The sequence below is a fragment of the Myotis daubentonii genome, chromosome 5 (assembly GCF_963259705.1).
Source record: "Myotis daubentonii chromosome 5, mMyoDau2.1, whole genome shotgun sequence".
NCBI lineage: Eukaryota > Metazoa > Chordata > Mammalia > Chiroptera > Vespertilionidae > Myotis > Myotis daubentonii.
The window spans coordinates 7,446,183-7,466,973 of record NC_081844.1 but is presented as its reverse complement, the minus strand read 5'-3'; the positions used below and the strand labels follow the sequence as shown (position 1 = coordinate 7,466,973).

Here is a 20,791-nt window from a genome sequence, read left to right as displayed (position 1 = left end):
CTTTCCTCAGGAATTGGTATGTTGTGTAAACAGAAGCGGGAACCTCTGCAGAAGCTGCTGCCTGTGGATAACAACTTGGCTGTAACTGTGGCAGCCAATGGGCTCCAGACCCTCCACACCCACGACCTCAGGGAAGCCTGTACCCCTCCTCTGTAAATGGAGGCCATTCTAGCCATGGGTCATAACCTTACTGTTCAGATCCCTGTGGAAATCTGATCGAGGCAATGGGTTCTCGATTCAGAAGTCGGCACAAGTTTTCAGACATGCACTGTCATTCCTGCTTACAGTTTCGGGGGGGTTATGAAGCCCCAGAAGCCTCCCTATTGCTCTTAGATTAAAGTCATATGGGCGTTCTGGGGTCTTCCTTCTGCATGGCCTCAGGGTGCATTTTAACTTTTTCTTTGGAAATAAATGTCAACTTATAGGAACATTGCAAGAGTGAGTCCAAATCCACTCCCAGGCCTCTCCCAGGGCTGACATAGCACAAACCAGGTACATCCATCATAATTAAGTTCCATTACCATTAACTAAACTCCAGATTTTTCCCAGGTTTCACCCGTTTTTTCCACCAATGTTCCTTTTTTATCCAGGATCTTATACTGGCCCTTGTCCTTTGTGCCCTCGAGACTGGAAGGAGCCTGCTCAGGTCTCTGGGTCTCCTGACGATTAGGTAAAGGTTATGCATCCTTGTCAAGAATGCCTTGAGCCCTGAACGGTTTGGCTCAGTGGATAGAGCGTCAGCCTGCGGACTGAAGGGTCCCAGGTTTGATTCTGGTCAAGGGCATGTGCCTTGGTTTCGGGCACATCCACAGTAGGAGGTGTGTAGGAGGCGGCTGATCGGTGTTTGTCTCTCATCGATGTTTCTAATTCTCTATCCCTCTCCCTTCCTCTCTGTAGAAATCATAAAATATATTTTAAAAAAAAGAAAAGAATGCCTTGAAAGAAGCCCTGGCCATTTTTGCTCAGTGGTTAGAGCATCTGCCTGCAGACTGAAAGGTCTCGTGTTCAATTCCAGTCAAAGTCATCTACCTTAGCTGCAGGTTCCTTGGCCCCAGTGGGGCCACATGCAGGAGGCAGCCAATCAATGTGTCTCTCTCACATTGATGTTTCTCTCCCCCTCCTCCCTCCCTTCCTCTCTCTCTAGAAATCAATGGAAAAAATATTCTCAGGTAAAAGAATATCCTAAGGTGAGGATTTTTTTTAAAAAAAGAATGCCTTGAAAGCAATAGAGTGTCCTCAGAGCACCGTCTGGGGAGGTGCATGGTGCATGGTGCATGGTATCTGTCCCATTGCTGGCGGTGGCAACCTCAGTCCCTCTGGTGAGACGGGCCTGCCCAGTTTCTCCAGTGCAGTCACCATTTTTCTTGGTCAGTATTGCAGGGAACTGCTCAGGCCTACCTTAAGCTTTAAAATGGACTTCCTTCGCCAAAACAAACCATAGCACATTTTTCTGAAACATGAGGCAGAGATTTCTTTTCTCCATGAGCAAGTTGAAAGCTGCTCCATGGCATCCTTGGCTGGCAGGACTTTATCCGAGGAGAGGTCTTCTCATCTGGCAGAAGGGGAAACTGAGGCCCACAGTGGGGGACGGGAGGAATGTGTGCAGGATTGCACAGCTAGCTGGTGACAGAGCTGGGCAAAAATGAGTTCTTTTTCCTCCAAGTTCAAGGGGAAGCTCCCAAAACCCTCCACCCCACCCCACACACCCATTCCCTCAAGTGTGTCTGGAGGCCCTGGCTGTTTGCCTGAGGTCAATAAGCAGGGATCTCCAAGCCCTTGCTGAGAGCTGTGGGGCAAGGCCTTTGCTTGCTCTCCCATTATCTTCAGAGGAGAGAGGGGCTAGCATAGAGGGAGGAGGCAGAGGCAGAGCAGGGTCCTCCGGTAGGAACCTGCCCTGAGCTACCTGGGTTGAAAGGCAGCTCTGCTGGGGTTGCAGGAGCGTATTCAGATATTGGAGATCCTTGAGAAGGGCAACCAGGGCCTTCAAGCAGCTGAGAGTGAGAGGGTGCAGTGGAGAAAGGCACCAGGCTGTGTGTGGAGGGTCCCAGGAGTGCCCAGGACATACTGACTCTGCCTTGTGCCCTGAGCTGCCCTGGGAGGGGTGGCCAGGAAAGCTGGTCCCTGAGGAGTCCACAAGCCATCCTAACAATAGCCCCTAACCCAGGCTGCACCAGTGGGAGAGGAGGCATCAGGCTGAGGAGAGGAGAGAAAGAGAAGAGTTGAGAGCGAGGGCCTGAGAAGTGGGAAGGAGGTAGCTTGAGTTCTTGAGAATACAAAATAAGGGTGTGAGCTCTGCTGAGTGTAGAGACAGGAGCGGAAGGGGTCTGTGTTCAGCACACTGTCATTTATTCACTCAGATGCCTTAGGCCAGCAAGAGGCTGCTGCAGGCCTGCCTGTGAACTGATTCATCATATTATGTAAGGAAAACAGGGAGAGGGCTTCATGAGTCTTGGGGAGGTAGCTGCCTGGTTGATATTTGAGAAAGGGGAGCATGAGGGGAGCTATCCTGAATCTGTTCAAGGACAAGCTGAGTGGGGAGGGTCAGAGAGCTGGACCCACAGAGTAAGCCTGCCTAGATGGGCTCAGACCAGGCTAGACTCCCTGCCTTCTCCACAGACCAGGTCCTCACTCCTCAGGAACCATCTGTGTGATCGCCTGATTGGGAACAAAAAGTGAACAGGACACAGTCCTTGCCTCAGGGAGCTTCCAGACCAAGTGGGTGAAGGAGGGTGCTCCCATGGGACCTGGGAGCCTGAGGGGCCAAGAATAGATCACGCCCAGACCTCATGGCCACAGAATCCTGTCCTGTGCCCCAAAGAGTGGGGAGTGGACAAAGCAGATTCTGCATGAGCATTAGATCATCTGGAAAAAAACCTGAGGGAAGGGCAGTAGCTGAGTGTGGCTGACAGAACTGGGAGGGCAGCACGGGGGAGGAGTTGGCCTGTGTTCAGTCAAGCAAGGACACAATGTCAAGAACTTGAGAAGGGGCCAGGCAGAGCCAGATGGCCATTGGACAATGCACTGTGCCAGTGGCCTGTGTATATGTGTATGCATGTGTCTGTGCATGTGTATATGTATGCATGTATGTTTGTGTGTCCATGTACCTATGTGTCTGCCTGTGTGTGTACATGCACGTGTGTGCCTGTGCATCTATGCATGTCTGTGTGTGCCTGTGTGTCTATGTGTGTAAGGGGGTGTTGCAGAGGTGTGTGTGTGGCTGTGTGGCTATGTTTATGTGAGAGCAAATATCTATTTGTGTATATCTGTGTCTGTGTGTGACAGTGTCTATGTGTGTGTATATCTGTGCATGCATGTATGTGTGTATGTATGTGCATGTGTCTGTGTATGCCTCTGTTTCTATGTATCTATATGTGTTTCTATGTGTCTGTGTGTAAGAAACTGTCTATGGGTGTGTGTGTGTGTGTACATGTGTGTATACACTTATGTGTGTCTGTGTGAGAGTGTGTTTATGGGTGTGGGTGTGTGTGTGTGCTTGTCATGCGTGTGTGTGTGTGTGTGTGTGTGTGTGTGTGTCCCTGTGTCTATGTGTGTGGTACATACGGATCAGGGAAGAAGCTGGAGGCTGAGGGTGCAGGTTCCAACCAGGAGCTCCTTCAGGTCCTGGTGGGAGATGCTGAGGGCTGGACTCCTAGGGAAGGGCTGGGTTGCCGGGGTCCAGCCCCAGCAGGTCCAGGGGTCCCCAAAGGTGTGGACGGAGTCGGCGAAGAAGGAATGACACGGAGACAGCGTTCAGTTGATCAGCAGCCTAGCCAGGATCTCCAGCCAAGTTCTGGTCTTGATCTCCAGAGAGGCTCTGCTTTGGATTTCCAGCGAGGTTCTGTAGCCATGTTCCCTCACTAGGTTCTCCAGCCAGGTTCTGTCCAGGCTCTCCAGTCAGGTTCAGTGTCCAGGTTCCAGTCAGGTTCTCCTGCCAATCTCTGTAGTCAGGTTCAGTCCAGGATCCCTTGCCATGTTCTCCCGCTAGGCTCTGTCTCTAGGCTCTGAGGCCAGTCCCGGTCCAGGATCCTCTGGCATGCTCTCGCCAGCGAAGTTCTTCTGTCTCTAGGCTCCGTGTAGGTTCTGTCTTCTGAATTCTGTCTCCTGAGTTCTGAGTGTTTCTGTCTTGTTACAACTGTATTTATACCAGTTGATTCAATCCTATCAATCTCTATTACAAAGGTTAGGGCGTTTCTTATCTCCATTCCAGGGAGAAAAGATTATGTAGTTTAAGCATGATTGTTCGTAGTTAAAGGGATTAATTACCCGCCTGGCACTTAGTTGAGGGGTTTTATTCCCTCCCTAACTTCAGGGGAAAATCCCTACCTGGGGATTCAACCTTTCTCGGAGAGGTGACTTTGGTTAAAACACAGCGCCAAGAAGGTGAGCAAACATATTAAGAAAAGTATGCCATATATGCCAGGTCCCTTGAAACAGCAAGGATGGACCGGCTCCCGGCACTGGGTGAGCAGGATAGGCCTGGGCCCCTGAGATCGGAGCAGCTTTCAGTTTGGGGCAGTCCCAAGCTGGCAGTGGGAGGCCTTCTGGGGCTTATGGCTGTGTGTGTGGCCCAGAGCTTCCCAAAAGCAGGGAGAGACCAGGCCTGCTCAGTTCAGAACCCAGGGAGGAAACTGGTGTCCAGAGCCTGCACAGGGCTATCAGAAAGTGTTGGTAAATCTATGGAAAGAATCACCAAAAGCAAAAATGCAAGTGGGGTCAGATGGCCAGTGGGAAGCCAATGCAGAGGGCATGTCCTCTCGGTATCTGAGGAAATGTTCACTTTTTGGTAACAGGTGTGTGTGGATGTGAATGAAGCTGGGTGGGTGAGTCTGAGTGTGTGCATTCACAGGGTTTAGGGCACCCATGTCGGCTGCAAACCTGGAAGCAGCCTGAAACCCCTGCTTACTCCCCAGGATGGAGCTCATCTACCCATATCCCTCCCAGAACAAAAGCCCCCTGGGCATTGAGGTGGGGCAAGGAGGCAACAGCACCCTTTCACCATTACTCACCTATAACTATTGGGAGCTCAGCAGGATCCAGGCCTGCCTGGGGCCTCTGCCCAGGAGGAGCTTGGGGGAATACAACAGGGCACTCACCCAGTGCCCTGATCAGTCCTGTTCCCACATCTCTCCACCCAAGACCTGAGGAAAGACAAGAGTCAGAGCCAAGAAAGGTGGGGTGTAGGATCCCACATGAGGGCAGCAGAGACACCTAAGGCACACCAGCCATCAGAGCCAAGCCAGGGTTCAGCCTGGGCCTGATGGGCTCCAAAGCCCTGTTTTTCACTACGTTTTTTAATTCCTGCTAGTTGCAGGTAAGCTCCAGGGGGCCATCTGGCTCCCTACTGTTTATTTCTCCAGCAGGGCTTAGCAAACAGCACCTGCTGTGCACTAGTGACCTGGGAACCCAGGGCAGCCCAACTCCCTCATCCTGAAACCAGAGCCCATCAAAATGTTTACACACACCCAGGAAGCAATACATTCATTCCCTCAGGAAAACTCCTGCTTGGGGATGCCAGGCTGCCCCACCCCCCACATGCCCTGTACTTCCCTCTGGTCCTGCCAGCCCAGCAGAATACTCCTGCCCGCTGCTTTCTCTCTGTCTGCTTCCTATCTGTCTTTCAAGACCATCTTCAAGGTTCTGTCTACCAGGGGCAGGCTAGGCCGCCCCACCCTGCAAGGTCCAGGGGGCCTCCCTGGACAGTGGCATATACTTGTCTGATACTGTTGCCTGGTGAGCTTCCTCTTCCCAAGCTCCAGCCCTCCCCCACTGCCCCTCTGCAAAACTAATGTCACTCCCTCTGACTCAGTTTCCAAGAGGCTGCATGCAGGGGCCCAATATCAGCGTCTGGGTTAACAGAGGCCTGGAGGCCATCCTGGGGCAGGTGTCAGGCAGCCGTTGGGCATACCCAGGCCTGAGCGTGTGGAGCCAGCACAGGGTGAATGTGCACCGGGGGCCTGTGGTCCTTGCCGCACTTAGAGTCCAGGTGAAGGAGGGAAAAGATGTGCAGGCAGAGCGGCAGCATAGGTAGCAGCATGTGGGCCAGAGCCACACTCTGGGTAGGTCATCAGGCTGCTGGAAGCTCCTACTGGGAAGTCTGGGCAGGGGGAGCTGACCCCAGGGCTGTCCAGTGGCCTTTGTTCAGTCAGCATGATTATTTTGAGAAGCACCATGCTCTTTTTCCAATTACTGCTAAATAAAATTCCATTTTATGGAAATGCCACAATTTTTTATGAAGGTATAATTGACAGATATATTGTATTAGTTGTAGGCATACAACATGATGATTTGGTATACTGTATATTGTGAAATGATCTCCACAATAAGTGTAGTTAACATCCATCACCTCCTATAGTTACTATTTTTGTGTGTGGTGATAACACAAGATGTATTCTTAGCAACTTTCAGGTCTACAATGCAGTCACCACCCTGCATATCCTCTCACAGGACTTATTTATCTTATGCCATAGCTGTTTATCCAGTCTCCTCTCATGGGCATTTGGGAGCTGCCAGTTTGGGGCTATTACAGATAGAGCCGCCCTGACATCTGCTCCTGGTCTTTGTGTCGATGCAGGGGAAATACCTGGGAGGTGATGGCTGGGGCAGGCGGAACGTGTATGTTTTTTAGAAGCTGCCAAACCGCTTTCGAAGGGGCGCTCCCATCTCCCTCCAGCCAGCAGTATGCAGGTGCTCACGTCCCTAACTTCCCCACAAGGACCAGTGCCGTTCAGCATCACTTCTTGGGTTCCTTGGCCCTTGGTGGACTTTCTCTGGGGAAGCTCTCCCTCTTCCTTAGGTCCTCTGGGGACAAGCACCCTCTCCCCCAAGTCCTGCCCCGCCCTTGCGCCCTGCCCACCTCACGCCTTTCTCCACAGCCACCCGGGAGTCCGCCTTCGTGCACGCCATTGCCTCCGCCGGAGTGGCCTTCGCAGTGACACGCTCCTGCGCGGAGGGCTCCGCTGCCATCTGCGGATGCAGCAGCCGTCACCAGGGCTCTCCGGGCCACGGCTGGAAATGGGGTGGCTGCAGCGAGGACATCGAGTTTGGTGGGATGGTGTCTCGGGAGTTCGCGGATGCAAGAGAGAATAGGCCTGACGCCCGCTCTGCGATGAACCGCCACAACAATGAGGCTGGGCGCCAGGTAAGTCCACAACCCTGTGTGTCCTAGCCATGTGTCTGGGGGCCCTCTGAGCACTGCCCTGGGTATCCTTGGGGATTAGGGCAGTGTCTTTGACCATGGCCCTGTGTGTCTGAGGGTGCACCAGGGCACCCTCTGACCACTGTCCTGTGCATTAGGGAGGGGTCCCAGACCATGGCCCTCTGGGCCTTGGGGATGTTCCAGGGGACCCGCAGAGCACACCCCTGGTCCCTTGAGGAGTATGGCCTGGTCTGAAACATAGTACTGTCCAATTGCTCCACAAGTGTCTGGGTATTCCCACAGATTGGTAGGTCCACTTCTGGAGTTGGGGTCACAAGAAAGGAGGGGTGGGATAAAGGCCTGCCTTGCAGGAGCTCCTACACAGCCAAAGAGATACGGCTAGGTGGCCACAGCACAGTCTGGGAAGTTCTATGTGAGGGAATGCATACACATAAGGTACAGAGGAGGGTCCAGACCCAGGCTGGAGTCTCAAAAAAATGACTTCTGCTGTCAAAGATGGTGAGCAGAGAAATACAGACTAATGGCAGTTATCTAGCTGGGAGGAGGCCAGGAGAGCCTCCAGGCAGCCGAGAGGTGAGGCTGCACATGAGTTAGTCTGGGTAGAATATGGAAAACAGAAGGAGAAAGAGAATTTGGGAGATGGAGAAGCTGATGGGTCAAGCTTTGAGGGCTTTGTGAGGCCTGCTAGAAAGGACTGGGTCAGAAGTTCAGTGGGAAACTGACAGAGGACTGACTGCTGATAACAGGAACTATGTAAGGACCTACAGGTGTCCAGTAGATTAGATTTAGCAACACAAAGTTGGCACTGGCTTTGCCCAGTGGAACCAGGGGATTGCAGAGGACTGAAGAGTGAACGGGGACACTCAACTTCCAAAAACGGGGACTAGGTGAGTCAGTCTCATCTTCCTGTTGAAGACAGTATAAATGTAGGATGGAATACAAAAGGCACCCTGTTAAAAGTAAAGAATGCTCACCTGTGTAAAGTCACCTGATTTATCTCAAGGGAGGTAAAGCAGTGCAGACAGGGAAAAAGGCTTTTCAATAAATGTGCTCAGTCCATTGAATCACAATATGGAAAAAGTAATCTTGACCCCTACCTCACACCATATATAAATGTAATTACAAATCCAAATGGGAAAGGTAAAACAAACCCAAGAAAACACTTAGAAGAAAACCTAGGAGACATCTTAAGCAGAGATTTCTTAAATAGGTCAAAGAAAAATATAAAAATGTGGACCATAGTTAAATTAAGAATGTCTATTCAGCCCTAGCTGGTTTGGCTCAGTGGATAGAGCACTGGTCTGTGGACTGAAGGGTCCCAAGTTTAATTTCAGCCAAGGGTACATACCTTGGTTGTAGGCTCCTCCCTGGCAAGTGCAGGAGGCAACCAATCGATGTGTCTCTCTAAAATCAATGGAAAAATATTATCAGGTGAGGATTAAAACAAAATTTTTTTAAAGAAACGTTTATTCATAAAAGGCACCATCATAAAACTGAAAACACAACCCACACAGGAGGAAATAATATCTCCAAAAATATATGAAAGCTATAAGAACTCTACAAATTAATTTTTTTTAATATATTTTATTGATTTTTTACAGAGAGGAAGGGAGAGAGATAGAGAGTTAGAAACATCGACGAGAGAGAAACATCGATCAGCTGCCTCCTGCACATCTCCCACCGGGGATATGCCTGCAACCCAGGTACATGCCCTTGACCGGAATCGAACCTGGGACCCTTCAGTCCGCAGGCCGACGCTCTATCCACTGAGCCAAACCGGCTTCGGCCAAATTAATTTTTTAAAAAGACAGATAACCCAATAAAAAAGTTGGCTAAAAAATGTAAAGCCACTTCACAAAAGAAAATATAGGAATGGCCAATAAGTATATGAAAAGCTGTTCAATAACATTAGCCATCAAGGAAATGCTGTCAGAATCAGTGCCCTGAAAAAGGGGAGGACAACCACTGGAAAAGAGCATGATGGGAGTTTCTGAGGACCTGGTGATTTGTGAAATTTTGTCATGGTTTAGATTATGACATATATACATTTTTGTATAATACACTTCCATAAAATGACTTTAAAATGTAACATAACTAAACTAACCATAGAGTGAGGAATTAGTAGTCCCAGGTCCAAAAGACAGGACACTGAATCTGGTACCTGGGGTAGCTTTTGTCCAAGCGTCATTTGCTGATGTGGAAGAAAGTGCATACACTAAGCTGCGCTTCTCTCAGCCTCACAGAGCTAACGGACCCACGAAGGGTGGTCTCTCTAGGACAGTGGTTCTCACCTTCTGGCCCTTTAAATACAGCTCCTCATGTTGTGACCCAACCATAACATTATTTTCGTTGCTACTTCATAACTGTAATGTTGCTACTGTTATGAATCGTCATGTAAATATCTGATGTGCAGGATGGTCTTAGGCGACCCCTGTGAAAGGGCCGTTCGACCACCAATGGGGCCACGACCCACAGGTTGAGAACCACTCGCTGCTCTAGGCAATCACTGCCCAGTTTAGGACCCTAGGAAGTAAAGGTAACCCAGAAGCAGACCAGCTGTTGTGCATATGTGTAGACTTGAGCTAGGCTGAACACTGTTTCTACAAATAATTTTTCAAACACAATGTCCACATAAATAAGGATAACCTGTCACATGAGCTGATGACACAATGGATAAGTGGTAATCGGGAAAAAAAACAGAAACAGTACTCTAAATACTAGAATGAGTAGGCATGGATTATTAAAAAATATATATATGTTCGCCCTAACTGGTTTGGCTCAGTGGATAGAGCATCAGCCTGAGGACTGAAGGGTCCCAGGTTCGATTCCAGTCAAGGGCATGTACCTTAGTTGCGGGCACATCCCCAGTAGGAGGTTACAGGAGGCAGCTGATCGATGTTTCTCTCTCATCGACGTTTCTAACTCTCTATCCCTCTCCCTTCTTCTCTGTAAAAAATCAATAAAATATATTTTAAAAAAATATGTTCACTGGACAGACACACACAAAAAGATGAAATTAGACCGCCAATTACACCATACACAAGAATAAACTCAAGATGGATAAAGGACTTAAATGTAAGGCATGAAACCATAAAAATATTAGAGGAGAACATAGGCAGTAAAATCTCAGACATCTCATGTAGCAATACATTTACAGTTACATTTCCTAGGGCAAAGGAAACTGAGGAGAAAATAAACAAATGGGACTGCATCAAAATAAATTTAAAAAACTTCTGCACAGCAAAAGAAACCACCATAAAAATGAAAAGGTAGCCCACTGTATGGGAGAACATATTTGCCAATGATATATCTGATAAAGGGTTAATATCCAAAATATATAAAGTACTCATACAATTCAGCAAAAGGAAAATAAACAATCCATTTTAAAAAATGGACAGAAGACCTGAATAGACATTTCTCCAAAGAGGACCTACAAATGGCCAAGAGACACATGAAAAAATGCTCAAAGTCAGTAATCGTCAGAGAAATGCAAATTAAAACCACAATGGGATATCACCTGACACCTGTCAGAATGGCTATCATAAAAAAATCAACAAATGACAAATGCTGGCAAAAATGTGGAGAAAAGGGAACCCTAGTACACTGCTGGTGGGAATGCAGACTGGTGCAGCCATTATGGAAAAAAGTATGGAGTTTCCTCAAAAAATTAAATATGAAATTGCCATTTGACCCAGCAATCCCACTCCTGGGAATATATCCTAAAAACCCAAAAACTCCAACCAGAAAGAATATATGCACCACTATGCTCATAGCAGCATTATTTATAATAGCTAAGATTTTGAAACAGCCCAACTGCCCACCAGTAAATGAATGGATAAAAAAGCTGTGGGACATATACACAATGGAATACTATGCAGCTATAAAAAAGACAGATCTCTTACCCTTTGGAACAGCATGGATGGACCTTGAAAATATTATGCTAAGTGAAATAAGCCAATCTGAGAAAGACAAATATCACATGATCTCACTTATTTGTGGAATCTAATGAGCAATATGAATTGACCAACAAAATAAGACCCAAAACAGGGAGGCATGGAACAGACTGACAGACATTGATGTGGGGTTGGGAAGATGAGAAGAGATAAGCTAAAGAGTTTATATACTTACTAGTGGCCCAGTGCATGAATTCATGCACCTTGAAAAGAACTGTGGGCCTTGAGGCTGCGGTGGGCATAGGGGCAGATCTTGGCCCATCCTCCACGCCCCACCCCTCCCACCGGGACCCTGTTCCCTGTCTGCTGGCAGCCCCGGTCCCACCACTGCCACTCCCACACACTGACTGTGCCAGCCCCGCTCACACCCACTGATGGCACAGAGCAATTGGGGCCGGCGCCAGCAGCAGGTGCAAGTGGGGCCAACACTGTCAGCAGGTGCGAGTGGTGGCTACTGCCCTGATCGCCCTTCAGGAGCAAGGGAAGGTGGAGAAGCCCTCAGGGGTGATCAGGACCAGCGCCAGGCACCGGAAGTGGGTGCAAGCAGCGGCTCTGGTGTCAGCTACAGGTGCGAGCAGGGCCATCTCCAGCAGTGGGTGAGAGAGGCGGTTGCCAGCCCCAATTGCCCCTCAAGAGCAGGGGGAGGTGGAGAAGCCCTGAGGGGCAATCGGGGCGGCAGCCTCCACTAGCACCTGCTGACAGTGCCGAGCGATTGGTGCTGGCGCTGGGAGCCAGCAGCGGGTGCAAGCACCAGGCAGTACCACGGCGTGCAGGAACAAAGAATTTTCAGTAACCACCAGAGGCTGACCCCAATGACAGTGACCAGTGCCCCGCCTTGGTCTGGCACCCCCACTCACCTGCTCCACCATTCCATCATGGCCGACGCCTGCCATGTTCCATGCGCACGCCAAGATGGTCAGCGCACATCATAGCGATCAGTTGTTCGATTGTTCCACCGTTCAGTCTATTCTCATATTAGGGTTTTATATATAGATAGATAGGCATAGCCCATGGACACAGGCAATAAGGTAGGGCAGACATGGCCGGGTAGGGACTGGCAGGATGGAAGTAAAGGGGGGGAGAGTAGAGATATCTGTGATACTATCAACAATAAAAAGTTTATTTTTAAAAAAAGAAAACAAAAATTTACCCTTTAAGAGATAGCATAGGAATATACTAGAGACTTGGTTTGGGGATGAAACCTGACATGGATTCAAATATTGAGCCTTCGTTTAATAGTGTATCACTTTGGGAAAGTTACTTAACCCTTCTGGAGCCTCCGTTTTCTCGTCAATAACGTGAGATTAATAATTATAAAAAATGCTCACATTCATACAGCTAAGATGCAAGGTTGAACATTTCAGCAGGGAACTGGAAACTATAAAAATAATGTAGTAGATTTGGGAAAGAATCACATAAAAATTGCAGAACTGAAGAATGAATGAGTATTTCCAGTGAAAGACAACAAAGCAAACACATGCCTTTCCCTCTGCAACCTCCTAAACACCCACTAAAATGACAATGAATGAACCATATAATAAAAGCCTAATATGCAAACTGACCGAACGACTGGTCGCTATGATGCGCACTGACCACCAGGAGGCAGACACTCAACGCAGGAGCTGCCCCCAGCCTGCAGACCCCAGGCCAGCCAAGGCAGGTGCCAGCAGGGCCCCCCCCCCCCCAATCGCCCCACAGATCGGCCCTAATCGCTGGCCAGGCCTAGGGACCCTACCCGTGCATGAATTTCATGCACTGGGCCTCTAGTTTTAACATAAATAAGGCTCCTGAAAACATGAAAAACAGAAGTGACAATGGCAACAAAAGTTTGGAAGCTAAAAAGCAGATAGATGAATATTCAATGTCTTAGTAGGCCCAAGAAAGCTGAGTATTAAGCCAGCAGAGGTGAAATCTGAGAAACAACTCAGGAATTACTAGTATCAGGTGTCTTGAGAAACAGAAGTAAATATGAGCCTGAAAACAGGAAGACTGGTTGAAAGTCTATGTTAAAAGCACTTTTTAACCCACCAGCTCTTCTGTCCAACTCCTTGCACCCAGACTACACCCCTCCTTTACCAGAAATCTGCAAACTTATTCTCTAAAAAGGGTAAAGCAGGGTTGTCTGGCCTGTGGAGCCCAAGCACAGTTAAGGGCAAGGCCACCCAAGTGAAAATAGTATATCTAAGTATGCATTTCTCTTCCTAATCTCCTAATGCTGCACTGAAGCTTGATCGCCCACAGGCAGGAGAATGGAAAGTTCTGCCCTGGAAATCAGAGGAACCCAGGAGAAGAGACTTAACTTCTCTAGTGAGACAATGTGGCCAAGTCACTCTGGGGCTAGGGCTCAAGTTGGCAAGTCCCTCCCAGGCACAGGAACTTCCAACAAGATTTTTAGTGGCCTGCTTTTATTTTATTTTTTTGCCTTTTACACTCTTCTTTATTGACTTCAGAGAGGAAGGGAGAGAGAGAGAGAGAGATAGAAACATCAATGATGACAGAGAATCATTGTTGGCTGTCTCCTGCACGTCCCCTACTGGGGATCCAGCCAGTAACCTGGGCATGTGCCCTTGACCCAAATTGAACCTGGGACCCTTCAGTCCGCAGGCTGACACTCTGTCCACTGAGCCAAACCGGCTAGGGCTAGTGGCCTGCTTTTAAATATAAACAGACAACCAAGGACTCTCAGACACCCAAGGAGGCCTCCAGCAATCACAAAGGTAAAGACCAAAACAAAGAAACAAGATCCAAACTTATGGAAAAGAGATGTTGTAAAGAGAGATGAAAACTTCAAAAACTATCACCGTCCCAGAGAGATAAGAAAACATATTGTACCCATGAAATTGGAACAGCATGTTAATTTAAGAGAACATTGAGGGTGGGGGAAGAGGTCTAAGAAATTAAAAATAGGACAGCAGAAACAAAACTCTCAGCAGAAAGGCTGGAAGATAGTTAAGATACTTTTCCACAAAGCAGAGGGAAAAAGACAAAGAGATGGAAACTAGGAAAGAACAGAAAATATGGAGGCTCTGTCCACGAGAGACAGTGATGAACATGAAGAGGAGAAAGTTGGCACCGAAATAAGGCAGGAAGGTTCTGGGACTGGAGATCACAGGTTTCAGACCACACAGGCCCAGGAAGTGACTGAAACAAGAAAGGGAGACCCACACCAAGCTGACAGCACTGACATGGCCTCCAAGCTGCCCAGGAAAAGGTCAAGTTCATGTCAAGTATCAGAACCAGGATGGCATCAGAGTTTCCAAGAACAATATAAATGACAGAATAAAATGGAGCAGTACTTTCAGAATTCTGAGGGGCGGCGGAGGGTGGCGGGGAGGGGGGCCTTTTAGCCAAGAAATTTATTTAAACCATTTTTTCAACTTTTCAAGTAGAAAAGATTTGTTTCCAGACAAGCACATTTCATAAAATTGACCAGAAGACCTCTCAAAAAGATGTCTCTGAGATGAAATCGATAGGACACCTGGTGCGTTTAAATGTCTTGAAGAAGATACTTAGACCAGTGGTCGGCAAACTGCAGCTCGCGAGCCACATGCGGCTCTTTGGCCCCTTGAGTGTGGCTCTTCCACAAAATACTGACTTCTGCGCATGGGCCACGAAGTTTCAATCGCACTGTACATGCGCGCCCACACGTGATATTTTGTGGAAGAGCCACACTCAAGGGGCCAAAGAGCCGCATGTGGCTCGCGAGCTGGTTCGCTGACCACTGACTTAGACAATTAATGGAGAGCTTGAGACTGAATCTATGACACATGTATTCAAAAAGTAACAACAAAACATCTTGTAGGAAAGGAAAAGTAATCGTAACATATCACATGGCTCAGCTGAATATGACGTTTAACAATTCCAATACCATCAGCACTAAATATTGATCTAACTAGAAATATGCTCTAGTTCTTAAGGCAGGAAGAGGTTGAAAATGTGCATCAGAGTGGTGGGGGCAGGGGTGAGAGGTCCAGAGGCAATGCCAAACACAAGGTTTGTGAGAGGCACACAGCACTACCTTGGATGGTCAGGAAAGTGCTGAGTGAGAGTGGGCACAGAACTCCTGTGTGTTTTTTATTTGAGAGAGAGAGAGAGAGAGAGAGAGAGAGAGAGATTTATTGTTCCACTTATTTATGAAACATTGGTCAATTCTTATATGTGCCCTGACAGGGGATCAAACCCAAAACTTTGGCGTATGGGAATGATGCTCTAATCAACTGAGCTACCTGGCCATGGTTCCTGTATTTCATTTCGGGAGTTACTGGGCTTTTTAAAGCAGTGGTCACTAACCGGTGGTCTGCGGACCACTGGTGGTACATGAGGGCTAAAAAGGTTGGCGACCGCTGTTTTAAAGTACATATATATATATCGTTGATAAAGTCAAACTACAAGAGACTGGGGATACAGAGGAGAGAAGCAGCTGCTCCTGTTTGGAAAAGCTTGGCCACAAAAGGGAAGAGGGTGGAGATTAGACAGGAATGAACTGGTGTGGGGGCAACTCACAGATGCCCAGGGAAAGGCCGGTATGAGAGGGAAGAGCTAAAACAGCAGGGCGATGGGGACGGAACAGGGAAGGGCCTGGATGCAGAGCCCACTGAAGCCGTAGCCCCGCATCATCCAGTAGGAGTGCAATGTGTAACAAATGTTCTGGTAGCCACATATTAAAAGAAAACAGCGGACATTCATTTTAATACTAAATTTTATTTAACCCACTATGCCCAACATGTTGTCATTTCAGTAATGCAATCAATATTCAAATCATGCATGAGATAGTTTACATCCTCTTCTTGTACAAATCTGGGGATTTACAGCAAACCAGTGCATGGTCTGCACTCACAGCACTTCTCAGTTTGGACCAGCCTCACCTCCGGGTTCATGGTTGGTGGTGGTCACCATAGTGGACAAGGCAACCTTAGGTCTGATTAAGTCACCCACCTTCACCTCTTTCCCCAAAGAGAACCTGGGATTCCCACAGGAAGAAACACACACACCACTTTGCCAGGCCCTGCGGGTTGTCCACCCTCAGGCCCCCACAACTTGGTGCCCTGCCCAGCCTCGCTGCTCCTCTTCCCAACCCCTACAGTCCAAGAACCCAGCTTCCTGGGCCCTGAAGATGCCCAATGCAAGCCACCCCCATTTCCCACACTCAGGTGACTCTGTCTCGCCACCAGCCCCCATACACCTCTGGGCCTCGATCTTGGGTTCTCCAGGTTAGAATTAACGCCTTCCTTCTTCATGTCTGCACTTACACCATCACGTTACAGCCCCGGCCTTCCTTCACTCTGTCATAGATGCCCAAGACTTAGACCCAGCCTAGGAGAGAGCAGGGAGGCTCCCGGGCCCTGCCCCCCTACTCTACCCCACTTCCACCCCGCGCTCCGCGGGATCTCGATCGGCTACGGAAGCACCTAGAAGGAAATGGCACTGCAGGCCCATGGAGAGGGCACCTGCTCCGCCTGGGAGCCCCAGGCGATTTATGGAGCAGGCAGGCGGGCTGGGTTTGCCGGGTGAGCCTGGGGCGGGGGCTGCAGGCCAGGAGCACGGTCCTGGGAGACTGTCCCGCGGACACACTTGGTCTGAGCAAGGGCCCTGACGCCCCCACCCGCGCTCCTGCAGGCCATTGCAAGTCACATGCACCTCAAGTGCAAGTGCCACGGGCTGTCGGGCAGCTGCGAGGTGAAGACCTGCTGGTGGTCGCAGCCCGACTTCCGCGCCATCGGCGACTTCCTTAAGGACAAGTACGACAGCGCCTCGGAAATGGTGGTGGAGAAGCACCGCGAGTCGCGCGGCTGGGTGGAGACGCTGCGGCCGCGCTACACCTACTTCAAGGTGCCCACGGAGCGCGACCTGGTCTACTACGAGGCCTCGCCCAACTTCTGCGAGCCGAACCGCGAGACCGGCTCCTTCGGCACGCGCGACCGCACCTGCAACGTGAGCTCGCCGGGCATCGATGGCTGCGACCTGCTGTGCTGCGGCCGGGGCCACAACGCGCGCGCGGAGCGGCGCCGGGAGAAGTGCCTCTGCGTCTTTCACTGGTGCTGCTACGTGAGCTGCCAGGAGTGCGCGCGCGTCTACGACGTGCACACCTGCAAGTAGGGGCGCGCCGGGCTCGGTGGCGGCCCCACCCGGACGGGGCGGGGTCCTCTGACGGAGCCCGCGGGCGGCCAGAGTAGCCGGCGGTTCTTCCCGACAGGTTCGGAGCTCCTCCCGGATGGGGCGGGGCTGGGGGTGGGGGTGAGGCTTTTGGATGAGGGCGGGGTCTTCTCTGGGGACCCAGCTCCCTTGCTGGGAATTCCGTCCTGCCACCTCCTCCTAGCAGCCCACTTGTAAGGTTCCATCCAACCCAACTCTTCTATGTAGAGCAGCTCTCCTGACAAGCAGCGGCCGAGACCCCTGTCCCCCAACCTCTTCCTCTGAAGTCTGGGGACCAGGGGCCCTCCAAGTCTGGTGCTCTGGAAAGGCCTGACATCTGCCAGCGCTCTCAACCAATCCAACGGAGAGAGCCACGCCTTGCAGAGCCCCAAGGACCAGCTGGGCCTGGGGGAAGGAGGGGCCTGGAGGCTGGGCCCTGAAACCTGTGTGCGGCATCAGACACCAGGCGCTCTTCCCAGGAACTGTTCCTGCTCTCGCCCAAGCCCTGGCTGGAACATCCCCCTGTGGAGCCCGTCCGCCTCCCTTCCTCAGGTCTTTCACCTGCACCCCATCCACAGGAGAGGAGCATAGCCTCCTGTCCCAGCCTGACCCTGCCTCCCTTTGGCCTCAGCACCTCCCCCACCTTCCTCATCCACAGCCCAGACCCCACATCTGCCCAGGACTGTTCGCCTGCACCACCCAGCTCCATCATCCTGCCTGGGAATCTCATTTGGGGTAGGGTTGGGTTGTTTGGGAGGTTTCAGTAGGAGAAGCCACACCTGGGGGCTGCAGAGGACCCTCAGCCCCCAGAGGAGTGGTATCCCCTTGCAGCCCTGGTAGTTAGGACCTATCCCCTGGGTCTCCTGCTGCAGCTGTGGTGTGCCAGACTTGCCACACTGGCCACTGTCCTGGAGCATGTGGCTGGCTGCTCAGCCAGCCTCACCTGACTAATCCACCCAGCCCAGGAAGTACTGACTTCTGGACCCCTCAGCCAATGCCCAGGCCAGGCCTCTTCTCGCTCAGACTCTGCCACTGTGAAACACCCCCCAGCCCTAGGCAGGGGGAGACCAGCCAGATAGGGATGGCTGCCCGCCTCCGAGGACAAGACCTTCCTCTGCCTTGAATTTTGTGTTTTTGGTTTTAATTTTATTTCTGATGCTGCTATATTCACCATACACTGGAGCTAATCAAACAGATGTGTTGTTGTTTTTTCCCTTTTCTTTCTATGAAAGAAATTATTTGAGTCGTAGCTTGTGAGTTTCCAACAATGGGGAAGTAAAAGACAAAAAAAAACAACACAAAAAGCAGAAACAACCAAACGCTGTGGATTGTGCTGGATTTCTGGTGGTGGGTTGGGGTAAGGCATGGAGGCTGGATTGGTGGTGGCCTCTGGGACAGAAGACACCCATGGGCCAGGGGAGGAGGCAGTCAGCATGCACCTCAGAGACTCCTGGGGTCTTGGAGGTGGCCTCCAGAGGCCAGAATTCCAGAAAAAGGAGGGACCGCCATGCCAAGGAAAAGAGGGCACAGCCATGGTGCTGAGGTCTGGGGCAGGCAAACTAAACCCAGGCAGAAGGCTCCAGTGAGGTGCAGGGAGGAGGAGGAAGCCTGCTGTTGCAGGGGTGGTGCAATGCAGTGAGCAGGGTGGAGGCCCCACGAGTCAGTGGAGCAGTGGGACATCCACCAAGTCAACCAAAAGCCACTTCCCCAAACGTCCATGACATTCAGCTGACGTTTTAGTGCTGGCTATGTGGCCGCGCCCTCTGGGTTTGGGGACATGGCCTCTGTGTGGGGTCCCCATTGTGGCCCACCCCAGGATGTTCCAGGAGCCCAGCCTGTCTGGGAGGCAAGAGACAGTCCTTCAACCAGAGGTTTGCCCAGATGAGGCCTGGAAGTTGCCCTTGTCCACCCTCACTGGGCCAATGCAGGCAGTGCTGGTTGGGGCCTCTGGAAACTGGGACGGGGAAGGGGGCTTTCCCAAGGCCACACCTTTGCTTCTCCAAGCTGGGTGCAGGCTCCCTGCACCTCTCTCTGCCCTTCTGAGCCCACCCCCTCATCACCACCACCGCCTCTTGAGCCAGACTCACAGGGAGGGAGAAAGCTGAGGAGGGTGGGGGTGGACAGGCTGGGACAGGTGGAGGGTGAGGAGCATAAAGGGGAAGCTGAGGGCAGGAGGCCCAACCCCCACCCTCTCCAAGCTCAGGCCCTATGTAGGCCACTTGCTGGAAGGAAAGAAGGTGGGGGGAGAGGGGGAAGAGGGAGGGAAAGGAGGAGACCTCACAAGGATTCCGCAGCCAGCTGATGGTGGAGAGAGGGAGCTGAGGCAGCTGTTTGTGAGGTTAGGAGGGAGGAAGGAGGAGGGAGGGGTCTGTATGGCTTTGGGGAGCAGGGCCTGCCCCTGCTACTCACCACCACTTCAGCTTTTTCCCAGATCTTGGGGTAGGCTGACCTCTACTCTGGAGACATGCACCCCTACTGACTCCACTCATCCTTTCAGCTTTGCCACCCACTGCCTCTGCTTGGGAACAGACTCTAACCTGGTCCCTACCTAGGAGCCCATACCTGCCCCAGATAAGCTCTATGCCCAATACACACACTTGACCAGGGCTCACTTGGGCACATACTCCTGCCACTAAAACATCAGGCCCCCTCTCTCCACCATCAGCTGACAGGGGATTCCTTGTGAGGTCTCCTCCTGGCCCCCACCTTACACCATGGGCCCAGGGAGTAAGAGAGCAATTACTGGCTCTGCAGAGGGTCCTGGACAGGATGTGCAGAAACAGGGCAGGGGCCCTAGATGGGGGTGTGCAGAGACAGGGCAGGGAGTTCTGGACAGGGGTGTGCAGAGACAGGGCAGGGGGTCCTGGACGGGGGTGTGCAGAGACAGGGCAGGGAGTTCTGGACAGGGGTGTGCAGAGACAGGGCAGGAAGTTCTGGACAAGGGTGTGCAGAGACAGGGCAGGGAGTTCTGGACAGGGGTGTGCAGAGACAGGGCAGGGAGTTCTGGACAGGGGTGTGCAGAGACAGGGCAGGGAGTTCTGGACAGGGGTGTGCAGAGACAGGGCAGGGAGTTCTGGACAGGGGTGTGCAGAGACAGGGCAGGGAGTTCTGGACAGGGGTGTGCAGAGACAGGGCAGGGAGTTCTGGACAGGGGTGTGCAGAGACAGGGCAGGGAGTTCTGGACAGGGGTGTGCAGAGACAGGGCAGGGAGTTCTGGACAGGGGTGTGCAGAGACAGGGCAGGGAGTTCTGGACAGGGGTGTGCAGAGACAGGGCAGGGAGTTCTGGACAGGGGTGTGCAGAGACAGGGCAGGGAGTTCTGGACAGGGGTGTGCAGAGACAGGGCAGAGGGTCCTGGACGGGGGTGTGCAGAAACAGGGAGGGAGTTCTGGACAGGGGTGTGCAGAGACAGGGCAGAGGGTCCTGGACGGGGGTGTGAAGAAACAGGGAGGGAATTCTGGACAGGGGTGTGCAGAAACAGGGCAGGGGTCCTAGGCGGGGGTGTGCAGAGACAGGGCAGAGGGTCCTGGACTGGGGTGTGCAGAAACAGG

At 51.2% G+C, this 20,791-nt stretch overlaps 1 protein-coding gene across 4 annotated transcripts in view; it reads left to right on the top strand.

Annotated features, from left to right (window-relative positions):
- The window catches only part of WNT3A (Wnt family member 3A), a 60,223-nt gene extending 41,793 nt beyond the window's left edge, over positions 1-18,430 (top strand). For 2 of the 4 annotated variants that reach the window (XM_059695814.1, XM_059695813.1), the window contains exons 3-4: positions 6,873-7,138; positions 16,726-18,430. In XM_059695814.1, coding sequence (XP_059551797.1) covers positions 6,873-7,138; positions 16,726-17,205 — 746 coding nt within the window. In that variant the 3' untranslated portion in view covers positions 17,206-18,430. The remainder of the gene's footprint in view (positions 1-6,872; positions 7,139-16,725) is intronic. The other 2 variants (XR_009452911.1, XR_009452910.1) reach the window with 2 other exon arrangements.
- Positions 18,431-20,791: the final 2,361 nt, after the last annotated feature.